This window comes from Artemia sp. Qi Xiang Cuo, chromosome 2, assembly GCF_049724085.1.
Source record: "Artemia sp. Qi Xiang Cuo chromosome 2, ASM4972408v1, whole genome shotgun sequence".
In the NCBI taxonomy this organism is placed as follows: Eukaryota; Metazoa; Arthropoda; class Branchiopoda; order Anostraca; family Artemiidae; genus Artemia; species Artemia sp. Qi Xiang Cuo.
In genome coordinates this window covers 88,814,361-88,833,169 of record NC_142795.1, presented here as the reverse complement: position 1 = coordinate 88,833,169, position 18,809 = coordinate 88,814,361, and the positions used below count along the sequence as shown (strand labels likewise).

Sequence of the window (18,809 nt, the reverse complement as noted above, 5' to 3'; positions counted from 1 at the left end):
ATTTATCAAAGAAAGGTAAAGAGCTGCATTAAACCAAAGATGAGTAGAAATCAAGTCATATAATACGAGCCAAAACGAACATAAACTACAATAAATAATCAAGTCAAACTTAAAACGATCGGAGATTATCATAAATTGGAGTGGGACTAACCCCCCTATGCTTTCTAAAGGCCAGAACGTCATTTGTATTTTACTGAAAACAACTTACATTTCGAGATAAGATTTTTTTTATTTGAAATAACATAAAAAAAGGAAGAAAGATAATCACATCAACAACCAGTATTACGGAAAACAACTTATGAAATGTAGATTGGCAATTTTTAATGTATTGAAATTCATCCATGTAAATACCAACAATTATGGATTTGTTACTGGTGTTAAAAAGAAAATTTCTAAAAGGGGTTTACGCCCAGCATCAAACACCCCCTCCTATTCCAATATTAAATAATATATATAAACGAATGGTAAATTGCATAATTTACAACCATTGTCCCAATAGCCGTGGGGGTTCATGTCTTCCTCGGAGGTATAGTCATTGGACCGTTTGATTATTATGAACAAGATGACTGTCTCAAATATTTGATCAATGTTGAGGGGAAGGGGTATCTAAAAAGGACAGAGGGGACTGGATTCCCTCCAATCACTTTTGAATTTTAAAAAAGGCACTAGAACTTTCAATTTCCAACCGATTGAGCCCCCTCTGATGTTTCTATGATAATTTTCTTCCATACGAAGTCACATGGAGAAAAAATATACACACAGCTTACTTCGGTCTTCAAATAGGCATCTCTATTGCGCTACCCATTATATTCCTTTTGTTAGAACAGCCGTTTTTATCAACATTTTTTCTGTTTTCCGTAAAAGAAGGATTATTATATTGTTTTGTTTATTAAGGAAAAAGGAAAAATCCTTACAGTTTCTGAAATTTGTTTATTTTCAGCAGTGACGAGCGGTCAAGGATTTCCTTCTCCAGATTTGATACGATGTTGGAAAGGATATTTGTTTAAATTCTAAGGCTAGTTATTCTTCTAGTAATGGCAGAAGAAGACTTGGGATATGACCTAACAGACGGCAAATCAGGTATGCATTGTATTTGATTGTTTCCCAGCATTAGGGTTTTGTGAAAAAATGAAAAAAAAAGATTATTATAGTTCTCTTATAGGCAATCTGTCTTCCTTCATCCGCAAAACGTGTCCTAAAAAATTAGCAAAGAGAGAAAAAAACTCAATGAAAAAACGACAAACGAGACTGTGGCCAGTAGAGAAAAAGATGAAAAACTAAAACAGTGCGGATATCCTGGTAGTAAGTTGCGCCAATTGTATTTTATTGGTTGTGGTTTTATTTGTTTCTAGTTTTTTTTTTTTTTTTTTTTTTTTTTTTTTTTTTTTTTATATATATATATCTTGCTCTATAAAATACAATACTAATAAAATAATATAATAAATAAATAATACTATAATATAAATATAATATAATATATAATATAATAAAATAATACTAATAAAATATAACCGGCGCAACTTATCCACGTAGTAAGTTGCGATTTTATTGGGGATAGTTTTATTTGTTTTTAATTTTAATTGTTTTTTTATCTTGTTCTTCTTGTGTTTCTCTTGTGCTGAAGACGCCTAGTTTGATACAGGCGAAATATATCCGCATTATTCTGGTTTTTCATCCTTTTCTCTACTGGCCGCAATGTCGTTTGTTGTTTTTTCATTGAGTTTTTTCTCTCTTTGTTAGTTTTTTGTCATGGCTGGCCAGTTCGGCTTAAGATCTTTCAAAACGTGTCCTAACCATCACAACATTTTCGGGAACCAATAGATTGCTGATGTTTGAATTTTTGTAGACGAAAAGTGTTGTCAAATCTCACTATTAATATTTACTTACTTATTTTTACGGTTCAACGTTACAACACTGACAAAGACTTAATACTGCCCAAAATATTTCGTAATTTTGAAACAACCAGAAGAAAAATCTTAGGAAAATCATGGTTTGCGCGTATGAATAGATCTAAGATTGGTCCGGGGGGTCAAAAATATTGTTAGGTTTATGTCCTTAGTATTTGATATAATAAAATAAGAAATTTGAGGGAAAGAAAAAGCCCAAATAGGAAAGAACTGCTTCCTTTTTTCATACTACAACAAAAATACAGTTAAATGAGCGTGCAGCCTTGCACAATTGTCAGCACCGGTTCTAAGTTTTTACTCCCCCCCCCTCGGAAAATACCTCCAATAAAAAAAATCCCCCCAGAAAATACCTCCCCCCCCCGTGGAAAATAAGGCTTTTCAAAATTTCAAAATTTTATTTGAGTTTCATTTTTATAATTTCTGTGGGGGAAGAAATTTTGCTACTTGTGCGTTATGCGCCGCTGACTCAAGTTTACGCTGTGTAAAATTTGAGATCACACGGGTCTTTTCGTTAGTTTCTTCGTTACTTTGGAAATAAATTTGGGCTATAGATTTGCATATTAGGGGGGGAGGGGTAAAGTATAGTGGGTCTGCATGCAAAATGTACTTGGTACAATTATTCTGTATATTAGATAGATGTGATATTAGATACTAGATAGATCTCATTTAGATAAGTGTATTTTAAAGCCAAATATACGGCCATGAACACAGTAAAATAACATAAATGAAAGGCACAAATAACATAAACTTTGATGACCATCATAAAACACTTAAATGAAACACTACATTTACCTAATAATAGTACTTAATACTTTGGAAAAACGGTCATTGAAAAAAAAACACTTAATGCTTGGAAAAAACCCTTATAAATGAAACATTGCACTTATACTGGGATTTTTTTTTTTTTTTTTTTTTTTTTTTTTTTTTTTTTTTAGTTAACAATATTTCCAGATACCTCGTTATTCTTCTGTATTTTTTAGTGGCCATATACCTAGAAAGAAATATTTTCTGACTTCAAACTGTGCAAATACTTTACCCCCCCCCCCCGTATTTGCAAATATATATCCCAAATTATATATTTCCCAAATATTCTGTCACTTGTCTTAGTCTTGTCTCGTGCTAAGCTGAAAAAAAAACTAACGAAGAAACCGGCTTGTCAGAAGCGCATCCAGGATTTTTGTTCGGGGGGGGGGGTTACTAATTTTTTTACGGGAGGGGGCTACATAAAAAACCTCAATAAACGCATACAAAATTTGTTAATGTCAATTTTTGTTACGTTTTTACGAGTCAAACAAACATTTCGGGGGGGGGGGGTCAAAGCGGGTAATACCCCCCCCCCCTGGATACGGCCTTGCGGCTTGTTCTCGAGTTTTACACAGCGCAAACTTGAGTGAGTGGCCCATTATACACAAGTACCAAAACTCCTTCCCCCTACGAAAAAAAGAAATAAAACTCAAATAAAATTCTCAAATTTGGAAAGTCATATTTTCCACGGGGGGGGGGGGTATTTTCCACGGTTTTTTTTTTGGGGGGGGGAGGGGTATTTTCCATGGTGGGGGGAGGGTAATCGCTGGAGGGGGGAGTAAACGCCGACCACCGTCAGCACCATGGAATATCAGCCAAGAACTCCCACGAAATATCCATGTTACAGCCGATGGCGGCCAGCATCGTGATCAAGCGCGAATACATATTTTGGGAAAAAGAAATGTACAGTAAAAAAAAAAAATTAATATTATATATATATATATATGTTTTTATATATATATATAAATATATATTATATATATAAATATATATTATATAAATATTATAATATAATATTTTAATAAAATATTTAATATTTAAAAATAGAGAGTTTAAAAAATATTTAATAAAATAGGAAGACAGTATGCTACCGATTGATGCTATGATAAAAGATAGGATGGATTAAAAGATAGATTAAAGATATGATGAGAATCTAAACGGGTTTCAGCACTTTGAAGCTGGATGGCAATTTGTTAAAAACTCAAACAAAGAAATTTCCATCATATTAGGAAGGGATTATTAAGACCCAATAGAAGAAATGCACAATTTAATGGTGAAGTAGTCAACATTTTTTTAGTAAAATAAAAAAGGGGAAATGTCTGTTTTTTATTGATACGTCGATGAGTCAGAAGCGCATCCAGGATTTTTGTTCGGGGGGGGGGGGTTACTAATTTTTTTACGGGAGGGGGCTACATAAAAAACCTCAATAAACGCATACAAAATTTGTTAATGTCCATTTTTGTTACGTTTTTACGAATCAAACAAACATTTCGGGGGGGGGGGGGGTCAAAGCGGGTAATCCCCCCCGGGATACGGCCTTGCGGCTTGTTCTCGAGTTTTACACAGCGCAAACTTGAGTGAGTGGCCCATTATACACAAGTACCAAAACTCCTTCCCCCTACGAAAAAAAGAAATAAAACTCAAATAAAATTCTCAAATTTGGAAAGTCATATTTTCCACGGGGGGGGGGGGGTATTTTCCACGGTTTTTTTTGGGAGGGAGGGGTATTTTCCGTGGTGGGGGGAGGGTAATCGCTGGAGGGGGGAGTAAACGCCGACCACCGTCAGCACCATGGAATATCAGCCAAGAACTCCCACAAAATATCCATGTTACAGCCGATGGCGGCCAGCATCGTGATCAAGCGCGAATACATATTTTGGGAAAAAGAAATGTACAGTAAAAAAAAAAAAAAATAATATTATATATATATGTTTTTATATATATATATAAATATATATTATATATATAAATATATATTATATAAATATTATAATATAATATTTTAATAAAATATTTAATATTTAAAAATAGAGAGTTTAAAAAATATTTAATAAAATAGGAAGACAGTATGCTACCGATTGATGCTATGATAAAAGATAGGATGGATTAAAAGATAGATTAAAGATATGATGAGAATCTAAACGGGTTTCAGCACTTTGAAGCTGGATGGCAATTTGTTAAAAACTCAAACAAAGAAATTTCCATCATATTAGGAAGGGATTATTAAGACCCAATAGAAGAAATGCACAATTTAATGGTGAAGTAGTCAACATTTTTTTAGTAAAATAAAAAAGGGGAAATGTCTGTTTTTTATTGATACGTCGATGAGTCGATGATCTTCAGCACCAAAGAAAACCAGGGAAGAACCAACCAGCGTTGCCAACGCAGTGTAATTGTACCGTTTTCGTACAAATTAGAAGTTCTGGTACAGTTTAGAGGACCTTGTACTTCAAAGTGTCAACACTGAAACCGACGCAATACTCACGGAATAGCCGAGGATTGGTTAGGTGGTGATTAATAAGCGCAAATTTTGGAAAAAACAAAATATGTAGTATCCATAAAAAGGACACTTCATAAAAAAAAGCAATATCAATATGTTGTCAATCAGGGTTTCTCAGAGATTCCACCAGCTTAATTGGTGCCGGGGATTGGAATTTCTTGCCCAGACTTGGTGACAGTCCGGCCATAATTATACGGTAGCCCAAATTTTCTAGAACATAGAAAATTTGGGATTCTCACGCTGGTTGGCACATAAGACGACAGCAATATTTCTCCGTGACGACTTCTCCGGCGCTTTTGACCAAAGATGTTCTAGGGACGACCAGAGCGGCCAGATGGGGCGCATATGTGCCGTTTTGGAGCGGTTGCGCATTGAATTTCGAATTGGGCATTTTTTAGGGGGGAAATCGTTCGTTTGGCGCATTTTCACTATAATAATGAAGCTTTTGGCGCATTTTTACTTTTAGGCGGCGCAACTTTAGACCAAGCAACTGACAACACTGGGGACGGCATCGACAGCACAGTATCCTTCTCAAGATAGCGACTAAGCGTCATTCTGTATTGTCCACGTCCTTTAATGTCGGAATGAACCCAACATCAAATTTCAAGGGGAAGGCGACCTTCGCACGCTCGCACTATGTGCCCCCTGAATATATTTAATTTTATCGGTTACAACTGACTATTTTGCCTATTCTTGAACACAATACTCTAATACGACTGTTACAAATAGACGGTTGTTTGAGACACACGGTAGCTCTTTTATTTATTTAATATTGCGGTCACAAAGAAGTGCTAAATCAAGATCAACATTGCAATGTAATTTCAAAATGGAACTTGCTGTGTGAAGCTTTAGTGTTGGATTTTGAGTACCTTATGCCGATAGACAAGGGTGTATCCAACATTTTCTTTTGGGAGGGATTAAAAAATACATAAAAAAAGCTTTAGAAATTTTTTTCATATGCATTTTTATTACGTTTTTACGAGCCAGACAAAAATTTTGGGGAGAGGGGGTTCAAAACCGGTAACCACCTCTTCTTGATACAGCCTTGCCCATAGATATAGAGGTGTTATTTTTAGGGGGGGGGGGTTGCTCAATCTAGGTTTAAAAATTGAATTATTCCAGGCATTAAAGAACATTTCTGACCTCGACTTCAACTTTTTTGAGGAGAGACTGAGCCCCATTCTCTGCGTCTATGCTTAAGCATTAAATTGTCGACTATTATTCCAAAATAACTGAATATAGATTCTATATTCAGTTATTTTCAATAACTGAATATAACTGAATATAGAATCCCAATCCATATCATTGTTTTCTTTTGTATATTCTTTCTGTTAAAGACATCTTGGTACTTGTGCATAATATGGTACCCACAAAAGAAGTCAAGTTTGGTTAATGATAGTAAATTTTTTTTTAAATAGGATGAATATATAATAGTTTAGAAATAAATTTGGGCTACATATTTGCACGTTAGGGGGAGGGGGGTAAAGCATAGCATATATTAAATACGTAACCTAACCTTTGTAACCCCTCCCCCCTAAATCCCAAAAAACAACAGTTTGAATATTGTAAACGCAATGAAAACCACGCTTTGCATTCCATTTCTGTATTGCAAATACCCGTTTGGCAGGTTTCGTGTCTGGTTTCTTTGATACAGTTAGAGCGGTGGGTACCAGATAGTGCACAAGTACCGACATTTCTTTCCTTTTTACTTTAAGAAAGATTTGGCAATATTTTTCGACCATTCATTTTTATTTCTACTGAGTAATTCAAAACCAAATATGTAGGAAAGTTTTAAAAAATGGATTTTTACTAGCTACCCTTGATTCGATTTTATTTTTATTATTGTCGCATAAAATCTATAGCACTATTGCGTATTATTTTATATAAATATTATATTGGATTAATATTCATTACGTTATTTATACTATATAAAATTTATTTTGTTTTTCTCACTTTGAGTTAGTGCCGAAGTACCTTAGGATGATAGAATTTTTGCTCAAATTTAGTTTTAAAGTGAAAACTACCAGCTTTTGGGATAGGGAACAAAGAAGTAATTCCCAATATCGAGGAATTACTCCCTTTCAAAAGTCGTGTATATCATGACTACATAGCCCGAACCCGAATCACCCCGAACCAAAATATCCCCCTCCCCCCTAGAACAACTCCTGAATACGGCCCTGTGCAAAGAACTTGCATTCATTGCCTAATATTCGGTTAGTTCGAAATATTCTTAATGTCCCTCTGCAAATGCGGTTAATATTATTTCTGATCGATAACACTTTATTTTATTATTACTTTGTAAAAACCTATTCAGGCTGGCCAGTTTATATTTCAATTAGCCTTCCTGTACTTAGCCTTACTGTAATTAGCCTTACTGTAGAAGATGAAAAAAAAAACAAGTTAAAAAAATTCTATCCGAATCTACCAACGCTGTCAAAACTTTGCAGCTCCGCGCCCATGAGTGCTTGTAGGGGGGCAGTAGTCCCTGGGGAAACAAGAAGGCATATAAAAATGTTTCTCAAGAGGAAAAAGATAAATAATCCTATTATAACCATTACCCTTGTTGAACATTATACCCAATTATCCCATTATACCCTTGTTAAAACAATGTTTTTGGCAGTGCTCTCCGTATGAGAAAATTTTTAGGCTGCGCTCTTGGCTGTGCCACCAATAATTTCCACCCATTTTCCTTTAATGGAATATCCTTAGACTAATTTCCGTTAGAGTTGGAGTTTTATATGAAGATTATATAATGAGATGGTTCTGTCAAAATTTGGGATGATTGATGTTTTAATAATGCTGCCGTGCTAAGCAGTAGGCTTTCGGATATTAGAAAAAAACTTCCTCCGTTCCAAGTATATAAAATAAAATAATAATATATATAGCCTATACTATACTATGTATATACATATATATATATATATATATATATATATATATATATATATATATATATATATATATATATATATATATATATATATATATATATATATATATATATATATATATATATATATATATATATATATATATATATATATATATATATATATATATAAATATATATAAGTATATATATAGAAACATATATATAGATTATTACAATGATGTATTACCATTATTACAGCTTATCACAAAGATGTATATGACTTATCATCAAATTACAAAAATATAACTACGTAAAACATATTTATTTTCAATTTGATTGTAGTGACACATCCGGATACATTATTTTTGTACCCTTTATGGAATACTTTTGTTTGGAAAAAAAGTATGCGCATAACCGGCATGTAGCCTACCCAGGATAGTTTTCGGTGGGGGGGGGTCCATTAAGAAAAGCTAATTTTTTTACTTGTCTGTTAAAAGAAACACCTAGAAGGAAAGTAAGGTTTCTCCTAATGAAATATACCAAAATATGATGATAATATAATACTGTAGAAGCAAAATTATGGAATGTATGACAAAGAATTATGGAAATCAGGCCGCGTAGAACGCATTATATCAAATACCTAACCCCTAACCACCTCTTTATATTAAATATTTAGTTAAGATTTACGGTACATATTAAGAATCCAGTAGTCACTCGATAAGTGAAGTTTTGTTAATGCTAATGAAATAAAACAAAATAGGATGAAAATATAATGGTACTTGTGCATTATATCCTACACAGCGTTATAGACTGTACGAGGAAATTCTACAGGAAATCAGTCAAACGGGTATTTGCAATGGATAAATGGATCGCAAAACGTGATTTCTTATTGCGTTTACAATATCTAAACTGTTGTTTTTGGGATTTAGGGGGGGCACCTAGGTTAGGTTATGTTACGTATTTAATATGTGCTATGCTTTGCCCTTTACCAAATTCCCCCCCCCCCCTAACGGGCAAATATATAGCCCAAATTTGTTTCTAAGCTATTATATTTTCATCCTATTTTATTTTATTTCATTAGCATTAACCAAACTTGACTTCTTTCGTGTGTAGGATATAAAGCACAAGTACCAATATGATTGTTCAGAAACAAATTTGGCTTTATATTTGCATATTAGAGGGGTGGGGGTAAAGCATTGCATATATTAAATACGTAACCTAGCCTACTCCAGGTACCTTTATTTGCCCCTTTAACTCCAAAAAAATAAAGTTTAAATCTTTGTCATGGAGTAAGCAACACCTTACAGACAGAGAAAACACGTTTTTAATGTAACATCTCTGTTCTTTCTCGATGCAGTCATTCTCGCTTGACTACTGGATTCTTAATAAGTACCAAATATACATACATCTTAGTTTTTCGCACTCAAAATAAGCAAATGATAACCGATCCCAGAGAGGAAACCGGTTTCTGTCAGATCTTACACTGTTATTCTTATGTTATTCGTTGCTGTTACTCGTTGCTTGTTATTCGTTATTCTTACTGTTATTCGCTAATCTTATGTGTATTTGGTTTAACAGACAAGTACCCTAATTTTATTCGACAGTTTGGAAAAGAAGTGCCCGGGAATTCAAGAAAATTTAGTATGGGGAGAGGGGGCAACTTACCCCCTTGAGTATGTCCCTTATACATAACGTACTTTTTTGTGTATTTGCCAAGTTCCGCAGTGTAACCATTAATCTTTGAATAGCTGTCATTTTGTCGATATTAATTGCAGCATTGAAGCCCTTATATTATTAACTTTTGCATTTCCCGCTTCATTTAGACAGAGACGCTGACGGCGACAAGCATGTAGTTAAATTTGTTGCATCTTCGAGCAATCATTCGTCCAATTCTTGTAACCGGCTTGTTGAACTCAAATCAAGTTTTACTCTACCGTTATATATCTTGGGTATTTGAGTTAAATTTATAAGGGTTGAAGGTTGCATCAGATATATAATTTTTGACAAAAAATAAAAATACTGATATTTCAAGTAAACTAAAAATTTAAAAGAATTTAAAAGAAAATTTAAAAGAATAATAATAAAAATGGAAGTCCGGGGTGATCATAACACTTCATGACTCGACCTTCTCTATGACTGTTTTTATGGTTTTGCCGCCACACAATTTCATTTACTTTTAAAGTACTAAGGACACCAAAATAAAGAATTTTTTCAACCCTCCCCCCCCCCCGCCTTCCGAATTTATCCTTTTACCTAAGGATTGTTTCAAAATTATTATCTTTTCAGTAGAATATAAACTTTCTGGCAGTGAACCGACGTTGAACCGTCAAAATAAATCGGCAAAAATAATTATTTATAATTGACAACGCTTCGTCCATAACATTTAAAGTTAAAAATCCGTTGATTCCCAAAGACAACTTCAAAGGAAAACTACATATTCTTCAGCTTTTTGGTGCTATATGTTTTAGAGTAAATGTCTAGATTAGGGGCTTTTGAGTAGGAAACGTCTTAACAATTCTTACTTCAATAATATGCAGAATAATTGTAGCGGACAGATTTTGCATGCAGCCCCCCAAATTACATATTACCAAATCTTTCCGCCACCCGCCACTCTTGTTTTTCCGGTTCTTTTTTCGTCACAGTTGATTCAATTTATGGTTACGTGGTTGAAACAAGAGAGACGTATTGGGAGGGAGAATACATGGGAAATATCTAATTTTGGCTATATATTTGCACATTAAGGTGTTGGGAGTAAAGTATAGCGGAGCTGCATGCAAAATCTGTTAGCTGCAATTATTCAACATATTATGAAGTAAGTAATGTTTTCTTAACATGCTTCCTTCGCATTAGGCCCGAAACTAGACCTTTACCATCTTTAGTTTATTTTTGCTGATTTATCACCCTCCTTTCTTTTTTCAAACTCGGCGCTGGCTGCTACCAAAAACTCAACAGCTTTGTATTCAGATTTTTTCACGGAAAATTGATTTCTCGATTTTTTCTAATTTTGAAGATTATATGGCTGTGTAAATTTCTACTTAACCAATTCAAACAATTAGATTTCATTTTCGCTGTCCTTGGTACTTTAAAAAACTCCTGGTTGGAGGAAAAGTACTTTTTTTTATTATTATTTTTTTTAGTATTTTCATGTTGCTCTTTTTCGTTTGCTAATTCTTGTAACCACTCTTGAACTGAAGTCAAGTTTTACTGAAGGTTTGCCCTACTCTCTGCTAGGTGTATTTCGATTTCCGGCACGCCACGCAAAATCCACTTCTGCCACGTATGGCAGGTACCTTATATACCTGTATCTAGCCATGCTTAGAGGAAACTCGGATGTACTGTTTGGAAATTGAAAACCATTATTGTTGCTCTGCAAGGCCCTATCTAGGATTTTTATTTGGGAGGAGGGGGTATTTTTTTTCAGGGGAAAGTTTACAAACCAATTCGTTTGAATTGGTTCAGCCTAAATAAAGGCGAAAAATCCGCAATAAATAAGCAAAATATGTATGGTACCTAACAACTTGAGAAGATGTAGCTTTTATTTTGAGGGTTAGTTGTCTTTGGGAATCAACGGATTGGGAATTACAGACGAAAAGCGTTGTTAAATTTAACTGATTGTATTTAAAGTGGCAATAGGTCTATTGACCGAGATGTGATTCTTCCCTTAACAATTAGTAATTCTGAAAAAAAGAAAAATATTTGAAATCGGGGCTTTTAGGTAAGAATAGACCTAAGATGGACCTAGGCAGCACAAACCTTTGGTATTTTCAATGAAAATTTAAAATGGCAATAGGTCTACTGACCGAGATGTGATTCTTCCCTAAACAATTAGTAATTCTGAAAAACAAAAATTTAAAATCGGGGCTTTTAGGTAAGAATAGACCTAAGATGGACCTAGGGAGCAGAAACCTTTGGTATTTTCAATGAAAATACCAAAAAAAGGTATTTTCAATAAAAATACAAAAAAGCTAGTTTCAACGAAAATACCAAAAGTTATTTTTTGAAATTTAGATGGGTTAAAATGCTAGGGTGCAAATGTATCTTAACAACCCCCCCCCCCCCCCTGACGTGGCTACGGGGAGCACAAACTTCTTTTATTGTCTTGAAAATTTAAAGGCTTTCGAAAGTTCAGAAATCAATCCAGTCATATCAATTTTCTAGTTTTTGAGGCTTTAGCGTCAGCAGTGGATTGACTTGGTTTTATTAAAATTATACAATTTTTATCTGAGAAAAACAATGAATTCGAGACGTAACATGAAAATCTACTAGCCTTTCCACATTTTTCCGCTTCATTTAAACGGCGACAGGCTGGCAGTTAAATTTATCGGATCTTCGAACAGTGATTTATTCAATTGTACATACTGGTTACTGGTTTGTTTAAAATCAAGTTTTACTTAACCGTTAGACACTATATCTTTGATATCATCTGAGTTAAATCGATGAAGGTTTTTGGTCGTATCAGATGTATAGGGCTATAGGATAAGCAATGTTTAATTAGAAGAAATTAGGGTAAGCCTGACTAAAAGGGCTTATTCATGAACAGCCACGCCCTAGCGGCAAAAAAGTGCCAGTCGCGAATATCTTACGGAAAGAGAAGCTGGCTGCGAAGCGAAGCGAAGCTGCATAATGCTATTATGCAAAAATACTACCACATAAAAAGGAAGCCATCTAGTCTCCATCTAGTCACCATCTATTCACTCCATCTAGTAACCATTTAGTCTGGTTTGTGGATTCTGCAGGTATTTTGGAACCTGGAAGAGACGTTTCAAACTGGTCTCCTGGAAGTATTTTGGTTATGTTTGGGGCACTTCAAAATGGGTGGGCACAAACTTTAGGAAATCACGTACACTATGTGGCACCTGGGTGGTGCGTGCCAAGCTTGGCGAAGGCATACCAGACGTGGCGGGGTGGTGCCAAGCGTGGTGCAATTTTGCAACAAACTTGACGCTCCGAGATGTTCTTGTATTCTACCATTTCTCCTTTTGGTACTTGTCTAGAATCCAGTAGTCACGCGATAAAGACTGTATCGAGAAAGACCGAGATGCCATATGAAAAACAGGTTTCCGCTGCTTGTGAGGTATTGCTCACTCCGTGACTTTAGTCTTTTGGGGTTCAAGGAGCAAAAAAAGTTACCTAGGTTAGGTTACGTATTTAATATATGCTATGCTTTACCCCCCCCTCCCTTAATGTGCAAATATAGAGCCCAAAATTGTTTCTAAACTATTATATTTTTATCCTAATTTGTTTATTTCATTAGCATTAACGAAACTTCACTTCTCGTGTGACTACTGGATTCTAGACAAGTACCCTTCTTTTCTTTTTTTTACCTGGAATAGTTCTTGAATGTCGATTCAAAAGAGCCCTCTTCTATTACATAAGACTGGTGGTTTGATTTGTTCCCATCTGGTAAAAAGAAAAGCCAAACAAATTCAGACCCATCAACGATCATCCTTCCCGAAGAAAAATATGACTTGGGTTTCTAGGTAGAAGGGGGCCTAAGACCTTTATGATTTGTCAGTCATGTTCATCATCTAAATAAAGATTGTATTTTTTGGGTGTGGTTTCCCTTTCAGATTTGTGGATTTTCTACCAATAGATTTCTCAAGTACCCCCCCCCCCTTCCAGAATTTGAGCATGTTTGTTTGAGCAAGAACACCTCTAGAGACGTAAATAAATATGACTGTGGGGTTTCCAGATAGAAGGGGGCCCATCAACGATCATCCTTCCCCCCAAAAATATGACTCTTGGTTTTCCAGATAGAAGGGGGCCTAAGACCTTTATGATCTTTCAGTCATGTTGCATTTAGTGGGTGTTTCATGTTTGGAATTAGGGTGAAAATTGGGTACTCTTGCATTATATGGGCCTTTCTAAAAAGTCAAGTTTTGTTACTTATAATCATATATAATAAAAAATTGTAGAAATACAATAGTTAAGAAACAAATTTGGGCTGCATATATTTAAATTGGGGGTGGGGGTAAATCACAGTATGCATTAAACACGTAACTTAACCTAGTGTAGGTACCTTTTTCTCACCTTAAACCCCCCCAAAAAACAACAGTTTAAATATCGTCAACGCATTGAAAACCCCACTAAGCATTCATTACTGTATAGTGGTGTTTTGAATTAACCCGTCAAAAACGGGTTTTTCGTGACTGTTTTCCTTGGATAATGCAAGAGTACCGAAAATTGGTGTATGTTTCTTTCAAATTCTATTTAATTAGTTACTATTGGGTTGTTGTTTACCCACCGTTCACAACCGAGAACTGGTGAACGGTAAGGTTGAGTGGTAAGGGCGTTTCTCAAAAAGGGTTAATGCTATAAATGAGAAAGTACCCTTTTTATGCCACCGCACATTTTTTTTTTTTTTTTTTTTTTTTTTTTTTTTTATATAAAGTAGGCCCCTTCTAAAATGCACGTGGATAGTCGTAATTCCAAGCACCTGGACAAATACCAACCAAAAATTTGTACCTTGCTCTCCTGAAATAATAGTGTTCCTGATTTTCGGGGCATTTTTATGCGCCTCCTCCTTCATATCCCATTTGTTCACACTATGTATAGAAAAGATTCATTTGTAAAATTATCTTGACCGACGTTTTGTTCCTAAGAATGGTAGTAGCCTATTATTAGCAGTCTTATTTTTGGGCACTTTCCCATTATATGGGCCTTTACAAGGAAACCAGTCACGAAAAACCCGTTTTTGACGGGTTAAATCAAGATACCGCTATTGAGTAATGGAATGCATAGCGTTGTTTTCATTGCGTATACGATATTTAAACTGTTGTTTTTTGGGGTTTAGGGGGGGGGGAAGGTACCTAGGTTAGATTAAGTTACGTATTTAATATATGCAATACTTTACCCCCCCCCCATCTCTAATGTGCAAATATATAGCCCAAATTTGTTTATAAACTATTATATATTCATCCTATTTTATTTTATTTCAGTAGCATTAACCAAACTTGACTTTTTAGAAAGGCCCATATAATGCGAAAGTACCCATTTTTGTTGTCAGCTAGCAATATTTTTATACTGCATAAAAAAGAACGTCGTACCACAAGGTAAAATGAAGCGCTTTAAGAAATGATATAAGTAGCCTATTTTAAAATTTTAAAGCTGTTTTCAGAATTTTATAGTGTTTGAGCGATTGGACACTAGAACCTTTGTTTTTTGCCGGGATTTTAATTTCCTTTCTCATTTTCCTCTTTTGACAGAATTTATAAATGTCTTCTTATTTCCTTGGGGGTAACGACTTCTGGCGCCCTTGGATTTGCAGACTATCTGTGCAATTAATTTAGCAGTTAATGCATGTTTAGAACCGATGGTTCCTGACCACGTTTATAAGAGGCTTGGCACTGCATACCGAGAGGTGTGGTTGCAGCTCATGTAATAGATCGATAGATATTTATTGAAAAACAAAAGCCTCTTTGGGCCATGGCAAAAACAAACACAGTTGCATATATAGTCAAAACACATGATAATAGCATATATAACAATAACTAAACATAGCCCATAGCAAATAAAAATAAAATAACTTCACAATAGTTCCTTTCTTATCTTTAGTGCCTGATCCACAACACAAATCTATATAATCTACACATGAGGCTAGGTACCGTCAGAGACAACATGCCCCGAAGTGAAGAATTACTTTTCCCCAAAATAACCTCCCTCAAATCAGTAAGCCCCTGGCACTGGCACAGAAAATGGTCCAGATTTTCCTCTTCAATATTACAAATGGGACACGTGTACCTAGACGCCGGGAACCCCTTACCTCTCTCAAATACTTTACTCCTCCATCTTAAAGGCAAACAGTTGGCCCGCAGCTGCAACCAATATGACAAATACTTACTTGGCAAATTAAATCAAACAGTTCGTGGTAACGAACTGTAAGTAAGGAGCGACCCTTCTCAATGGTAACCGAAACTCTAAAAAACAGGATTTTGATACCAATAGATACATCAAAAGAATCAGATTTTGATGCTTATTTCAAATATATAAGTTTCATTAAGTTTAGTCTTATCCATCAAAAGTTAAGCGCCTGAGACAATTTGGCTTATTTTCAAAAAAAGACGAAAGGAACCCCTAAAAGTTATGGAACCTTATTAAAAATCACAACATAAGATTCAGCGCATCGGAAAACCCTACTATGGATGTATGGAGGTCATATCTACAGAAATGTGAAATTTTCCATTTTTCGACAGAAGAAAGATCACAGATGCGTGTTTATTGGTTTGTTTTTGTTTTTTGTTTTTTTTTTTCCCAGGGGTGATCGTTTGGACCCAGTGGTCCTAAAATATCGTGAGAGGAATCATTGGAATGTACATTAAAAGCTATTGTGCCCTTTTTAATTGACAAAAAAATGGAGGGCAACCTGGCCCCCTCCCACGCTTTTTTTTTTTCCCAAAGTCACCCAATCAAAATTTTGAGATAGCCATTTTGTACAACATGGTCGAAAATATGATAAAAATGTCTTTTAGGATGACTTGATCCCCCAAAGTCCCCAGGGGGAGGGCTGAAAGTTATGAACTTTACTCAATGTTAACAAATAGTATTGGTTATTGGGACGTATACAGACTGTTTCAGAGGAGATTTTTTCTGGTCGGGGGGGGACGGAGAGGGTCGGGGGCTATATGGAAGGATCTTTCCATGACGGAAGTTTTCATGGGGGAAGGGACATTGCTATGAAGGGGGCGCCGGATTTCCCAGCATTATTAAAGAAAAAGATCAGGAATTAAATTTAAAAAAAACAAGTTTTTCAACTGATCAACTGATTGTGATTAAGAGGTCATTTTTAAAGAACTGGAAAAAAAATTCGAACTATAGTTTAAAGAGCAGGGTATTGACTAGGGGGCGAACCCCCTAATATACGTGTTAAAAATTTATGAATATAGAAGTTCGTTACGTAAGTTAATTCTAAGTTACGTATATTTATTACTAATAAAAACGTTCGTAAATAAAATTAAACAAGTTTCGAGAAAGCCATTTAACCAAATATAATATGCAAATTTTATTTTAATTATTCATGTAAGGTGAGCCAAAATCAAAACCTGCATTAATTCAAAAACGTTCGAAAATTAAATAAAAAAACAAGTTTTTTAACTAAAAGTAAGGAACGACGTTAAAACTTAAAACGAACAGAAATTATTCTGTATATAAAAGGGGCTGTCCCCTCCTCAACGCCTCGCTCTTTACGCTAAAGTTTGACTTTCTCACAACTCTATTTTTTTAAACAATAAAAAAACTTTAGCGTAAAGAGCGAGGCGTTGAGGAGGGGACAGCCCCCTTCATATACGGAATAATTTCTGTTCGTTTTAAGTTTTAACGTCGTTCCTTACTTTCAGTTAAAAAAACTTGTTTTTTTTATTTAATTTTTTAAAGTAAATCTCCGGGCCAAACACCTTTTTCACTTCCTTATAAACACTTAATGTCTCGGATCTCTCATTTTCATTCCCCCATGTCTGTATCTCCTGATCTTCTAATCTTTGTTTAAAGTACCAAGGACACCTAAAATGAAAACTAATTCATTAAATTGGTCAAGTGCAAACTTACACAGCCATATACGTCTTAAATTAGTGTGAAAATCCAATAATTCATTTTTTAAGGAGAAAGATCGCCTGTTTACATAACGTATTCCAATACGAAAGGTTATGCCATTGTTAAAAATAAAGAATGTGTGCTGTTAAAAAAGCAGAAGAACAGCAGAAAATGACCAAAAAATAAATAAATCAGCATATAGTCTTAGAAAGTGTTGTTTTCTTGTATGTTCTGGTAAAAAAGAAATCGGAACCTAGTTCAGCAAAGCTCTTTTCTTTGAAAAATACTTTTAAGGAATGCTTCTTGAAAAGAGCTTGGCTAGACTAGGCCTAGTCTTGATGTTACTAGGATTTTTGGCCTTCCAGGATCTTTTAACCATGAAGCAGTGTAAAGGTAAACATTAATGATTCTAAAAGAAAGTATCAATACATAGGCTACCCTATTGGTAGTTTTGCAGACCTAATGACTTCCACTAATAGCCTACCTTATGTAGGCTAAGGTAAGACACCTAGTAGGCTGTGTGATTTGCTCGAATATTTTGATATAAATCTACCTCATAGTTACTATATAATAGTAGCATATACCTTTTACGCTTTTTTTATATTAGAAATACAAATTACTTGGGTGAGCACTGTTTGACTAGGCCTATTAAAGTCATTGGTTCTTTATACTCTTAGCACCAAATCCTATCATTTACTCTTATATACAAGGCACTATAAAATCATAAAAATAGGCAATACTGTGTTTACTTTAAACATGGATAAGGATATAAAGTCTTCTCTATGACTTTTTAAACATCTAATGGTTATAGAGAAACAAGAATAAAGTTATACAGAATAATTTTTGGTATTCTCATTTAATATATAATCAACTAAAATTTCATACAAAATAAATTACACTACCCCACTGATAAATAGAGAAAACAACTAAGTCATACAGACGGCCTTTCATAGTTCCAATTGCAGTTTAGGCAACTTGGTGGTCACAGATCAATCCTAAAACTTAGTCAACCTACCTGAGAATTTATTTGGTAAGGAAAATTAGGCTTAGGGTTCTTCTACATGATTAAGTTCCATAGACATTGTCTGTTGTGAGTCAGCCCAAAAATCTTAGTCATCTCTATTGTAATTCAAGTAGACTTTCCAAGTAGGCATGTCCGCCTAGAGTCTAAGGCATTTTGACCAAGTTTTAGGATTAACAT

The 18,809-nt window shown here is 34.8% G+C and overlaps 1 protein-coding gene across 6 annotated transcripts in view; it reads left to right on the top strand.

The window, feature by feature from the left end:
• LOC148955763 (uncharacterized) overlaps positions 1–18,809 on the top strand; it is a 280,415-nt gene that overhangs the window by 64,595 nt on the left and 197,011 nt on the right. For 4 of the 6 annotated variants that reach the window (XM_089104158.1, XM_089104175.1, XM_089104163.1 and 1 more), the window contains one exon: positions 941–1,080. In XM_089104158.1, coding sequence (XP_088960284.1) covers positions 1,035–1,080 — 46 coding nt within the window. In that variant the 5' untranslated portion in view covers positions 941–1,034. The remainder of the gene's footprint in view (positions 1–940; positions 1,081–18,809) is intronic. The other 2 variants (XM_089104165.1, XM_089104171.1) reach the window with 1 other exon arrangement.